The 13,266-nt window shown below is 38.4% G+C and overlaps 2 protein-coding genes across 2 annotated transcripts in view; both read right to left on the bottom strand.

The window, feature by feature from the left end:
- The window catches only part of CCDC192 (coiled-coil domain containing 192), a 281,402-nt gene extending 272,116 nt beyond the window's left edge, over window positions 1–9,286 (bottom strand). The window contains exons 1-2 of the mRNA XM_061188964.1: window positions 9,179–9,286; window positions 8,580–8,688 (exon numbers count right to left, since the gene is read on the bottom strand). Coding sequence (XP_061044947.1) covers window positions 8,580–8,688; window positions 9,179–9,286 — 217 coding nt within the window. The remainder of the gene's footprint in view (window positions 1–8,579; window positions 8,689–9,178) is intronic.
- Window positions 9,287–12,004: 2,718 nt separating this feature from the next.
- CTXN3 (cortexin 3) lies at window positions 12,005–12,250 on the bottom strand. The gene has a single exon (XM_061188119.1). The coding sequence runs from the start codon at window positions 12,248–12,250 to the stop codon at window positions 12,005–12,007; it is 246 nt and encodes an 81-aa protein (XP_061044102.1).
- Between the last annotated feature and the right edge of the window lie 1,016 nt (window positions 12,251–13,266).

The raw sequence follows: 13,266 nt of genomic DNA, 5'->3' as shown, positions 1-13,266 counted from the left end.
GTATGAGTCAACAGTTATGTGGTGGCAAAAAAGATCGTTTCATCTTGGGCTGCCTTATAACATGTGCTTTTCAGAACGAAATAAATCATAATTTGGTTTTACTCATTTTAGTCAGCCACATATGGGCTATTATTTTCCTTTCTATGCAGCAGGGACATAGTTAAACTGAAGAGCATTCAGAATGTTTGGTAAGAACAAGAGATGATTCAAAACTTATGACAAGATGAAGGGTGGTTGAAGGAAGTGGAGTTTTTTATCCTCGGGGAATCTGACATGTTAGCCTGACATAGTTTCATGGATGCTGGTAGAAGTTCATTACTCACAGCAATCATAGTACCCAGAGAATCAACACTTCTCTGCATCAGTTTCTTAGCCCAGTTCCCACAGGGCAATGCAAATCAGACCAGTTAATGCTTGCACACATAGTGGGCTGCCTTATAGGAGAGGAACCCCGAGTTAGGAAATCCCAATGTTTTATAATAGGCTACAAGCAAATCTGCCTAACCATCTTATTAGGGAAAAGGAGATATGATCTCTAAACAAATATCTTTGAAAAGAACAAAATGCTGTCAGTGACTTGGCTGGAAAGACATGCAAAAAGAGGAGGGATCCATGGAGAATTTTTGTTCAACAATAGCTATATCTCGAGGGTTGTCCTGTTAAAGAATATTAGAAATCTGTCACTTCAGAAGAAAAAAACAGTGTCCAATTAGTGAAAATTGCCAAAATACAAGTTTATAGTAGGTTAAAAAATATTTTATATAAAACAGAACAAGCTCAAAATGGGATGGACTCCTTAAGAAGTTAGGCATGTTGAGGCAGAAATCAGGCAGCCGTTTGTTGTGACTATTGAAGAAATATTCATATACCAGAGAAGTACTGAATTTAATGTTGTATTAAGCTTCTTCCAGCACTCCACTTATCAGAAAACAGAGGGAAAGAAAGAAGTGAGGAAACTAGGAAAAAATGCATGACAGAAAAGGATAAAGGGTACTTTCAAACTTGAAATACTTCATTGTATAACTTCTGAAGTCCTATCTATGTCCTAAGAGGACCCAGACATCTCTTTGATAAACCAGAGACAGGGCTGTATCCAAAGCGTTTATGAACTTTATGTTGTAATCTCCCTTGGTGGGTCTCTTCAGCTAAGAAAAACAGCTCAAAAGTCTCTTTGGAAATAAAGAAACTTTGAAGGCTTATCCTAGATTGATTATCCTTTGTCTAGAGAAAGAGAATCTTTGCTAAGGAATCCTTTATAATCTACCTGGAAATACTTCTGGCTGTCCAGATGTCTAAACTGGAGCTTGGGAATATCCCAAAGGAAAATATGTTGTCCATAGGGTTGTTTTAAAGAAACACACAAGTGTCTTCCCCCCTCCAAAAAAAAAGAGATTATTTAAGAATAATTCTCATGTCAATTAGCAAAAGGACATTTTTCACTTCATAGATTTATTAACTGCTCATGCTCATTCTGTTTGAATTCATGTGCACACACACCACATATGTAAGATGACACAACTATGGGTGGAGATATGACTGTGGATATGCCATTTGACCTCTTTGCCTCTCTATTTCTTTATATGAAAAGTAAGGGGGGTTGAAATAGATGACAGCAGTGTTTCTTTCCAGCTTTGCAAACTCTAAAGAATCCAGGAAGAACTGCTTTCTTAAAAGCTGGCTAAAATTCAGAGCTCTAAGAATGTAATAGGGCATAGAAGAAAATAATGGAAATCTTAGAAGAAAAAAAGTGGAAATTCCCTTTGAAAGATGGTTTAAGGGAATCTCTCTGAGGCTAAAGCATAGACAAATCAATCAGGATACTGGAAAAGTCTATGGGACGGAATTATATAAGAATATCTTGTGGTGTTTGTTGTGACAAGACATAAGTATAGTTTATGGCAGGAAACTGGAAGTGAAAGTTCCATTCTATTATAAATTCAGCAGGGAATCCTATTCTAAAAAGTGACTTTGGTAAGGGCCCCAGACTGGCTGAAAGGTTGGGTGCTGACTCATCAGGCCAGAGCAAGCTGTAAGGATGGGGAGGACTTGCTCCTGAAGAGGTAGACACCTATCTGGAAAGAATTCATTTATTCTTTTAAGTAACAGGAGACACAAAGTTTAGACAGTCCTTATTTTGCATCTCAAAACAAGCAAATAACTAACCTCTTCTGGCGCGGGCCAGTTTGATCCACATTACATATGCACATATAGGGATTTGAGCATATTTTCTGGAGATCACAGCTCTGCACTTTGTGATGAATCAATAATTGAGACATCCCCCTTTGCATAATTTGTCTCAGAAGACATACATCTCCAATCTCACAAATCAGGTAGAATTTATTCAATGCTTTGGAGCTTAAAATATTTTTTGAAAATAATTGTGTTTCAATATGTTTACATGTCAATTCTGAAAGCTGACATCTTCAAACTACAAGGATTTTTTAGATGATTTATGGTGGACAAGTAAAATTTCTCATCAAACCAAATTTATCAATATAATATAAAAGCTTCAGTGTTTCAGTAAAACGCTATGAAAGAGACAAGCCTCTTAGATAGCCTCATCCACCAGAGGGCAGACAGCAGAAGCAAGAAAAACTACAATCCTACAGCCTGCGGAACAAAAACCACATTCACAGAATGATAGACAAGATGAAAAGGCATAGGGCTATGTACCAGATGAAGGAACAAGATAAAACCCCAGAAAAACAACCAAATGAAGTGGAGATAGGCAAGCTTCCAGAAAAAGAATTCAGAATAATGATAGTGAAGATGATTCAGGACCTCAGAAAAAGAATGGAGGCAAAGATCGAGAAGATGCAAGAAATGTTTAACAAAGACCTAGAAGAATTAAAGAACAAAGACCTAGAAGAATTAAAGAACAAACAAACAGAGATGAACAATACAATAACTGAAATGAAAAATGCACTAGAAGGAATCAATAGCAGAATAACTGAGGCAGAAGAATGGATAAGTGACCTGGAAGACAGAATGGTGGAATTCACTGCCACAGAACAGAATAAAGAAAAAAGAATTAAAAGAAAAGAAGACAGCCTAAGAGACCTCTGGGACAACATTAAATGCAACAACATTCGCATTATAGGAGTCCCAGAAGGAGAAGAGAGAGAGAAAGGACCTGAGAAAATATTTGAAGAGATTATAGTCGAAAACTTCCCTAACATGGGAAAGGAAATAGCCACCCAAGTCCAGGAAGCACAGAGAGTCCCAGGCAGGATAAACCCAAGGAGAAACATGCTGAGACACATAGTAATCAAACTGACAAAAATTAAAGACAAAGAAAAATTATTGAAAGCAGCAAGGGAAAAATGACAAATAACATACAAGGGAACTCCCATAAGGTTAACAGCTGATTTCTCAGCAGAAACTCTACAAGCCAGAAGGGAGTACCATGATATATTTAAAGTCATGAAAGGGAAGAACCTACCACCAAGATTACTCTACCCGGCAAGGATCTCATTCAGATTCGATGGAGAAATCAAAAGCTTCACAGACAAGCAAAAGCTAAGAGAATTCAGCACCACCAAACCAGCTCTACAACAAATGCTAAAGGAACTTCTCTAAGTGGGAAACACAAGAGAAGAAAAGGACCTACAAAAACAAACCCATAACAATTAAGAAAATGGTCATAGGAACATACATATCGATAATTACCTTAAACGTAAATGGATTAAATGCTCCAACCAAAAGACACAGGCTTGCTGAATGGATACAAAAACAAGACCCATATATACGGTGTCTACAAGAGACCCACTTCAGACCCAGGGACACATACAGACTGAAAGTGAGGGGATGGAAAAAGATATTGCATGCAAATGGAAATCAAAAGAAACCTGGAGTAGCAGTACTCATATCAGATAAAATAGACTTTAAAATAAAGAATGTTACAAGAGACAAGGAAGGACACTACATAGTGATCAAGCGATCAATCCAAGAAGAAGATATAACAATTATAAATATATATGCACCCAACATAGGAGCACCTCAATACATGAGGCAAGTGCTAACAGCTATAAAAGAGGAAATCGACAGTAACACAATAATAGTGGGGACTTAAACACCTCACTTACACCAATGGACAGATCATCCAAACAGCAAATTAATTAGGAAACACAAGCTTTAAATGACATAACAGACCAGATAGATTTAATGGATATTTATAGCACATTCCATCCAAAAACAGCAGATTACACTTTCTTCTCAAGTTCACATGGGACATTCTCCAGAATAGATCACATCTTGGGTCACAAATCAAGCCTCAGTAAATTTAAGAAAACTGAAATCATATCAAGCATCTTTTCTGACCACAATGCTATGAGATTAGAAATCAGTTACTGGGGAGAAAAACGTTAAAACACAAACACATGGAGGCTAAACAATACGTTACTAAATAACCAAGATATCACTGAAGAAATCAAAGAGTAAATCATAAAGTACCTAGAGACAATTTACAACGAAAGCACAATGATCCAAAACCTATGGGATGCAGCAAAAGCAGTTCTAAGAGGGAAGTTTATAGCAGTACAAGCCTACCTCAAGAAACAAGAAAAATCACAAATAAACAATCTAACCTTACACCTAAAGGAACTACAGGAAGAAGAACAAACAAAACCCAAAGGTAGTAGAAGGAAAGAAATCATAAAGGTCAGAGCAGAAATAAATGAAATAGAAACAAAGAAAACAATAGCAAAGATCAATAAAACTAAAAGCTGGTTCTTTGAGAAGATAAACAAAATTGATAAACCATTAGCCAGACTCATCAAGAAAAAGAGGGAGAAGACTCAAATCAACAGAATTAGAATTGAAAAAAGAGAAGTAACAACTGATACTGCAGAAATACAAAGCATCCTAAGAGACTACTACAAGCAACTCTATGCCAATAAAATGGACAACCTGGAAGAACTGGACAACTTCTTAGAAAGATATAACCTTCCAAGACTGAACCAGGAAGAAATAGAAAATATGAACAGACCAATCACAAATAATGAAATTGAAACTGTGATTAAAAATCTTTCAACAAACAAAAGTCCAGGGCCAGATGGCTTCACAGGTGAATTCTATCAACCATTTAGAGAAGAGCTAACACCCATCCTTCTCAAACCCTTCCAAAAAATTGCAGAGGAAGGGACACTCCCAAGTTCATCCTATGAGGCCACCATCACCCTGAGCCCCAAACCAGACAAAGATACTACAAAAAATGAAAATTACAGATCAATATCACTGATGAATATAGATGCAAAAATCCTCAACAAAATACTAGCAAACAGAATCCAACAACACATTAAAAGGATCATACACAATGAGCAAGTGGGATTTATCCCAGTGATGCAAGGATTCTTCAATATATGCAAATCAATGTGATACACCATATTAACAAATTGAAGAAGAAAAACCATATGATCATCTCAATAGATGCAGAAAAAGCTTTTGACAAAATACAACACCCATTTATGATAAAATCCCTCCAGAAAGTGGGCATAAAGGGAACCTACTTCAACATAATAAAGGCCATATATGACAAACCCACAGCAAACATCATTCTCAATGGTGAAAAACTGAAAACATTTCCTCTAAGATCAGGAACAAGACAAGGATGTTCACTCTCACCACTATTATTCAACATAGTTTTAGAAGTCCTAGCCACAGCAGTCAGAGAAGAAAAAGAAATAAAAGGAATCCAAATTGGAAAAGAAGAAGTAAAACTGTCACTGTTTGCAGATGACATGATACTATACATAGAGAATCCTAAAGATGCCACCAGAAAACTACTAGAGCTAACAATGCATTTGGTAAAGTTGCAGGATACAAAATTAATGCACAGAAATCTCTTGCATTCCTATACACTAATGATGAAAAATCTGAAAGAGAAATTAAGGAAACACTGCCATTTACCATTGCAACAAAAAGAATAAAATACCTAGGAATAAACCTACCTAGGGAGACAAAAGACCTGTATGCAGAAAACTATAAGACAGTGATGAAAGAAATTAAAGATGATAAAAACAGATGGAGAGATATACCATGTTCTTGGATTGGAAGAATCAACATTGTGAAAATGACTCTACTACCCAAAGCAATCTACAGATTCAATACAATCCCTATCAAATTACCAATGGCATTTTTTACAGAACTAGAAGAAAAATTCTTAAAAGTTGTATAGAGACACAAAAGACCCCGAATAGCCAAAGCAGTCTTGAGGGAAAAAAACAGAGCTGGAGGAATCAGACTCCCTTACTTCAGACTATACTACAAAGCTACAGTAATCAAGACAATATGGTACTGGCACAAAAACAGAAATATAGATCAATGGAACAGTATAGAAAGACCAGAGATAAACCCACGTACCTATGGTCAACTAATCTATGACAAAGGAGGTAAGGATAAACAATGGAGAAAAGACAGTCTCTTCAATAAGTGGTGCTGGGAAAACTGGACAGGTACATGTAAAAGAATGAAATTAGAACACTCCCTAACACCATACACAAAAATAAACTCAAAATGGATTCGAGACCTAAATGTAAGACCGGACACTATAAAACTCTTAGAGGAAAACATAGGAAGAATACTCTGACATAAATGACAGCAAGATCTTTTTTGATCCACCTCCTAGAGTAATGGAAATAAAAGCAAACATAAACAAATGGGACCTAATGAAACTTAAAAGCTTTTGCAAAGCAAAGGAAACAACAAACAAGACGAAAAGACAACCCTCAGAATGGGAGAAAATATTTGCAAATGAATCAATGGACAAAGGATTAATCTCCAAAATATATAAACAGCTCGTGCAGCTCAATATGAAAAATCAAACAGCCTAATCAAAAAATGGGCAGAAGACCTAAATAGACATTTCTCCTAAGAAGACATACAGATGGCCAAGAAGCACGTGAAAAGCTGCTCAACATCACTAATTATTAGAGAAATGCAAATCAGAACTACAATGAGGTATCACCTCACACCACTTAGAATAAGCATCATCAGAAAATCTACAAACAACAATGCTGGAGAGGGTGTGGAGAAAAGGGAACCCTCTTGCGCTGTTGGTGGGAATGTAAATCGATACAGCCACTGTGGAGAACAGTATGGAGGTTCCTTTAAAAGCTAAAAATAGGGCTTCCCTGGTGGCGCAGTGGTTGAGAATCTGCCTGCTAATGCAGGGGACACGGGTTTGAGCCCTGGTCTGGGAAGATCCCACATGCCGCGGAGCAACTAGGCCTGTGAGCCACAACTACTGAGCCTGTGCATCTGGAGCCTGTGCTCCGCAACAAGAGAGGCCACGATAGTGAGAGGCCCACGCACCACGATGAAGAGTGGCCCCCGCTTGCCACAACTAGAGAAAGCCCTCGCACAGAGACGAAGACCCAACGCAGCCAAATATAAATAAATAAATAAATAAATAAATAAAATTTAAAAACTAAAAATAGAACTACCATATGACCCAGCAATCCCACTACCGGGCATATACCCAGAGAAACCCATAATTCAAAAAGACACATGCACCCCACTGTTCATTGCAGCACTATTTACAATAGCCAGGTCATGGAAGCAACCCAAATACCCATTGACAGATGAATGGATAAAGAAGATGTGGTACATATATACAATGGAATATTACTCAGCCATAAAAATGAACGAAATTGGGTCATTTGTAGAGACATGGATGGATCTAGAGACTGTCATACAGAGTGAAGTAAGTCAGAAAGAGAAAAACAAATATTGTATATTAACACATATATGTGGAACCTAGAAAAATGATACAGACGAACCGGTTTGCAGGGCAGAAATAGAGACACAGATGTAGAGAACAAACGTATGCACACCAAGGGGGGAAAGTGGCGGAGTGGGGTGGTGGTGTGATAACTTGGGAGATTGGGATTGACATATATACATTAATATGTATAAAATTGATAACTATTAAGAACTTGCTATATAAAAAAATAAGTAAAATTCAAAAATTAAAAAAAAAACCACTATGAAATGAATTCAATAAAAAACAAACTTGGATACATATTTTTTTCCTGCATACATAAGGATCTGCTCTAATTTCTGCCTCTAAAAGCTGTTGCTTATTTTGTTTCAGCTTTAACCCTTAAATATAGTAAAAGAATGATCTCACTTGGAATGTTCATTAGTTTAACAGCAGGAGTCAAGTTAATCTCCTTCAAACCCCATATTAGACTTACTTTACAGTATTTAAGATGCTTTAATAAAGATGTCTCTTGGAGGGAGAAATGTTGATCTAGAACTTGGGGTCTCTTGGGAGAACAAACCAGTCAGAGGCCAGACTGAGAATGAGTGTGCCACATTTTTCTGAATCAGAAGTCAGCTCTATTCTAGAGTGACCTTGGAAAAGTAATTTTTGTCATCCTGGGATGCAGATATACATGATAGAGGGCAGCTGCACTCATTATAAATATCCTGTAAGGTAGGCAAAATGCTGTACTGTAACTCCTGTAGCCAGGAAAGAGAGGGCTTCTGTGACCTTTTGAGAATATGCTGTTCACCCCAAGGAGCCCTGAGGAATTAAAACAGAGAGTTAGCACTTCTCACAGGAGGGATCAATTTACCCTGAACAGCCCAAAGCATTTTATCACCTGTTCTGGTCTCTTGCTCTGGACGATGGAGGGTGGAGAACGGGGGACCCAGCGAGGGGGTGGTTGAAGAAGGAGCAGTAATCTGAGAAGGAAAAACAAAAATAGAGAGGAGGATAAAGGGAGGAAAGAAAGAAGAGCAGGCTTTGGGAGGCCCTGTGGCACTTACTGGCAGTCGTATTCTCAAAAGCCTCGTGGAGGGCTATTTCAGTCTGTTCCCGTTATAGAAGCAGATCCTAGCGTGGCCCCGAGGGAGGGTACTGAAACCGGCCTTGACCACCACTCCTCGTGTCACTTTCTTTCTCAAGAATCTACAGTGATTCTTGAGAAAGAAATCACTTTCATTTTGACTCTTAGGACCTTTGGATGTTCAGCTCCACCCTCATCCTGCCTCTGTGAGTTCCAGCTACCCTTCCGGCTACCTTCTCAGCCAGGCTGCCCTCCTCCCTAAAAGCCCCACAGCCACACCTCCTTCTCCTCTTCTGTGGCTTTCCCTCCTCTCTTCCGTTGCACGTATCTAAAACACGTCCATCCTCTTAGGTCAAGATAGAATTTATTTTAGAATAATAACTTACATTGCATAAAGCTTTATACCAAGCACTTAAACATGTACCATCCTCACCTGAGCCGTTGTTTCCTGGGACATTTCCTTGACTATCTGGGCCCACATCCACCTCTCCCATATTCTATCTCCTGAAGCACTTGTTCACTGACCCACCTCTACAGAATCAATCTCTAGGGAAGAGAAACTGAGGCGATAGAATGAACTAAGGAGGCAGAATGTTGACTCTTGCTATTTACTTTATATTTTTCCATATTGTTTCTACATTTTTACTGTGATCATATACACCTTTTATATTAAAATTAGTGGGGGGGGCATATATCTTTGTTAAGCTCCCAGATGATGCTGATGGTGTAGGAACCATAGTTTGCCACAGTCATTTGAACAATGATTCAGACACGTGTCTTCTTGCATTTCTCAGCTCTTCAATGAGGTAGAAAGTTACTCAAGAGCAAGAACTAGCCCTGCACTTTTCCTATCTCTCCAGTGCTAGAAATGCCAGACTCAAAGCAGGTGCTCAATAAATACCTGAATGGGTTTGAATAGACTCCCCATAAAAATAGGAAAAAAATTAAATAAGGATACACATGACATGGTACATTTGAAGAAAAAAGAAAACTTTATAATTAATGGGTTAAGGAAAGATGTAATAGTAAGACAGAAAAAATACTCAGGTGACTTAATAGAGCACAGGATGATCAGAGATCAGCATCAGTGTTTTGTTTTAGATCTAGAAGCAAAGGATCTTTGAAGGCATCAATTAACTTGTAGCATGAAGAAACTATGAGGTGGTTCTCTTTTTAACCTGGCTCATTCTTGAAGTGATGTGTTCAGTTATAAATTCTATAGCTAAAGAAGAAATCTGAGTAGTTGGGAAGAGTTAAGAATCAAAACGTATATACATTGCCAGTGGGAATGTAAAATAATGCGCTGCTTTGGGAAACAATCTCACAGTTCTTCAGAAAGTTAAACATAGAATTAACATATGGCCTAGCAAATCCACTCATAGGAATTTACTCAAGAGAATTGAAAACACATATCCATACAAAATTGTGTACAAATATGTTCATAGCAGCATTCTTCAGACTGGCCAACGGATTACCATGATAGATGATGAATAAACAAAATGTAGTATAACCAAACAACAGGACATTATTTGGCCATACAAAGAAATGAAATACTGATCATTTTACAACATGGATGAACCTGCTTTAAAAACATGCTAAGTGAAAGAAGCCAGACACAAAAGGCCATGTACTCTTTGATTCCATTAGTACGAAATGTCCAGAATTGGCAAATCCATAGATTAGAAATTACTGGATTAGAAATTATTGGGTCTGAGAGAAAGAGGGATGGGAAGTGACTGCTGGTGAGTATAGAATTCTGGAATTATATTGTGATGATGGTCACACAAAATTCTGTGAATATACTGAAAACCAATGAATTGTACATGTTAAGAGGCTAAATTTTATGGTATGTGAATTATATTTTAATAAAGCTGTTATTTTTTTTTTAATGAAAAAAAATCAAGAGGGAACATGGGGAGGGGGGAAATCTGGGCAGAAGGATGTCCAAAATATTAAAAAAAAAAAAAAAAGAGAGAGAGAGAGAGATACAGGGAGCTGGTTTACTAAGGGCTGTCTTTTTAGGCACAGTTGGTTTTTTTAACTTTTTTTAATGTAAAAAATGATGGCTAGCTGAGGAGAAAATTAGAAGACATAGACTATAAATACAACCTAAGGAGTTTAGATGCAGGTTTTTCCTATCAGTACAGAAGTTGGAATAAGAGGTTTTCATATCTCTCTTTTGGGGGGACTTAAACAGTGCTTAGAATAAGGTCTTACGTGTCAGAAAAATTTGTGGGAGCCCTTCCTGAAATGGGAGAGGGATGAATTACGTGACCTTTTGCGGTCTTTGCTCTCTTTCTCAGAACAGTTAGTCCTCAGTATTCGATGCCACTCTCTGCCTCCAGAGCACTGAAATAACAGAGGAGACGCTTCTGTTTCTTGAAAAGTTTTATTTGGTTTCTATTCAGTCATAAACACACATTCCTCTTAAGACTGTAAAAGTCTTCTCCTCTAAACAATTAACTTTTTATTTAAAAAAAAAGTTGAAGCAGTACTTGCAACCTATTATTTCAACCAATTGTGCAAAGAAAGTAAATTCAGGTTATGTATAGCTACCTCTACGCATGTTATTAATATGAATACCTAGAATGTACTTGGCCTGGTAAATAGTTTTAAAACCTCCATAAGCCTTTGAATTCAATTTTATTTGAAAAGTAAAATGACATCATCCTCACCCATATTTTCCAGGGATCAACCACCTCTTCTAAGCATTCCTATTGCCTTCCAGTGCTCTTTGCTTTAGGAGAAAACAAGTACCTGCTTTGGGTCCACTCAGCAACTTCTTCCTCATTCTCTGCCCAGGACCCAGATTCCCATGAAAATAAAACAAACTGGGAGACATGATTAGAACAAGGAAGTCTCTTTTGGCCCTGCCATCAGATTCAGATCAGATCATTTCTAGTCTTTTTCTCTGGTCAGGTCCGGTAGGGCTTCATTTTAGGCAAAGTCACTATAGATGTTCTCAGTTTCACCATCACACACATTCAACATTCATTCATTGAGTAAATATTGAAATTTAAACCTTCCTATTTTGGGTTAGGAATATAAACCTCCATTTCCAATATCCTCAAAAGTTCACTGAATAAATGGATTGTGGTTCTAGAACCAGATATGGTTATAATTTGAGTTGCTGAGAACGTTGACTAAAGAGAATCCTGCGCCAAGACATGAAGCATTTCTCTTCCTCAGGATGGATTCCTGCTCCTGTCCTGTTAAGCAAGGGCATGGTCAAACTGCCCTTTCTCCAGGCCTTCAAGTCCGTCAGCCCAGGTCGAGGTTGGCATGCTCCGATACGGGTCCAGAAGAATCCGGAAACACCTGACTATGAGGATGCCCAAGAAAATAAACAACAAAATCACAAAAACAAATGTGGTTTTCTGCTCCAGAGACATGCTAGAATCTGATGACACGTTCCCAAGGGGCACTAGGGGTGAAGGGACAGGCTGTCCTCCATCCATCGTCCAGGGAAGCTAGAGCACAGGGTCTTCCAGATTCCTTCTCTTCCATCATCAGCCTGCTGAGATCATGGTGGCTGCACCTTGAAGAAGCTGCAGAATAAAGAAAGGGAAGGAAAAAGAGTAAACACCAACGGGCAACTTTATTTCTAGGCTCACCATCATATTTTTCAGAGAAAAGAAGGAATCTCTAAACTTTCTGCAAGGGCTGGGCCAAAAGAAAGTCATGTAGTGATAGAAGAATAGATGCCTAGGCAGTGCCTACCATGTTCCCTCTTGTCTTTTCACATCCTATTGAGGACCCCTCCCTTTGATCCCTTCCATCCCCACTGGCTTACTAAAATCCCATTCTATGTCCATTTTCCCTCCAGCCCAAATGAAGCCAGAGCCTTTTTCTTTGTCTGTTCTCAACACAGCTGAAACAGGTATGCATTTTCAGGAAGTTCTTTATGAAAACACTACATAATCCAAATGGGAAATAGAAGAAAAATGAGGACCATTAACTGTGTACATTTACAACACAAAGATTGCTAAGTCTGTGAAGTTCAATGAAAACAGTGGCGAGTGGGTACAGAACCTTGTGAGCCTGTGTCAATGACTCCCTAGCCATAAGCTGGCTGACTAGTATAGCAATACCTGTTCAGTCCCTCCCTTCCCACCCCTGGTCTCCACTCAACGAGCGCCGTCGTGACACCCTGGACCAGTCTTCTCCAGCCTCGGCCTTTGTACAAGGCAAAGTATCAAGTCTTCTTCTCCTAGCTCAACATCTTATAATTCCTAGGCTTATCCCATAACTCAGGTTTTAGAACAGGTACACAATTCATTTGGGGGCTGCACTGATGGGCAACCATTCCAAGAAGATCCAGTAAATAACCTAGTCATCTCAATTCAAATTATCAGCCACATCTCCCTATAAATGAGTCTGGGGTCTCACTTCTTCACAGGGAAGCCACGACTAGAATGATTTAAAACTCAGTTTTAATTTGCAATTTTACCACCCTATGCTGATTACAAGGCAG

This window comes from Eubalaena glacialis, chromosome 4, assembly GCF_028564815.1.
Source record: "Eubalaena glacialis isolate mEubGla1 chromosome 4, mEubGla1.1.hap2.+ XY, whole genome shotgun sequence".
NCBI lineage: Eukaryota > Metazoa > Chordata > Mammalia > Artiodactyla > Balaenidae > Eubalaena > Eubalaena glacialis.
This window is presented reverse-complemented; position numbering and strand designations above follow the sequence as displayed.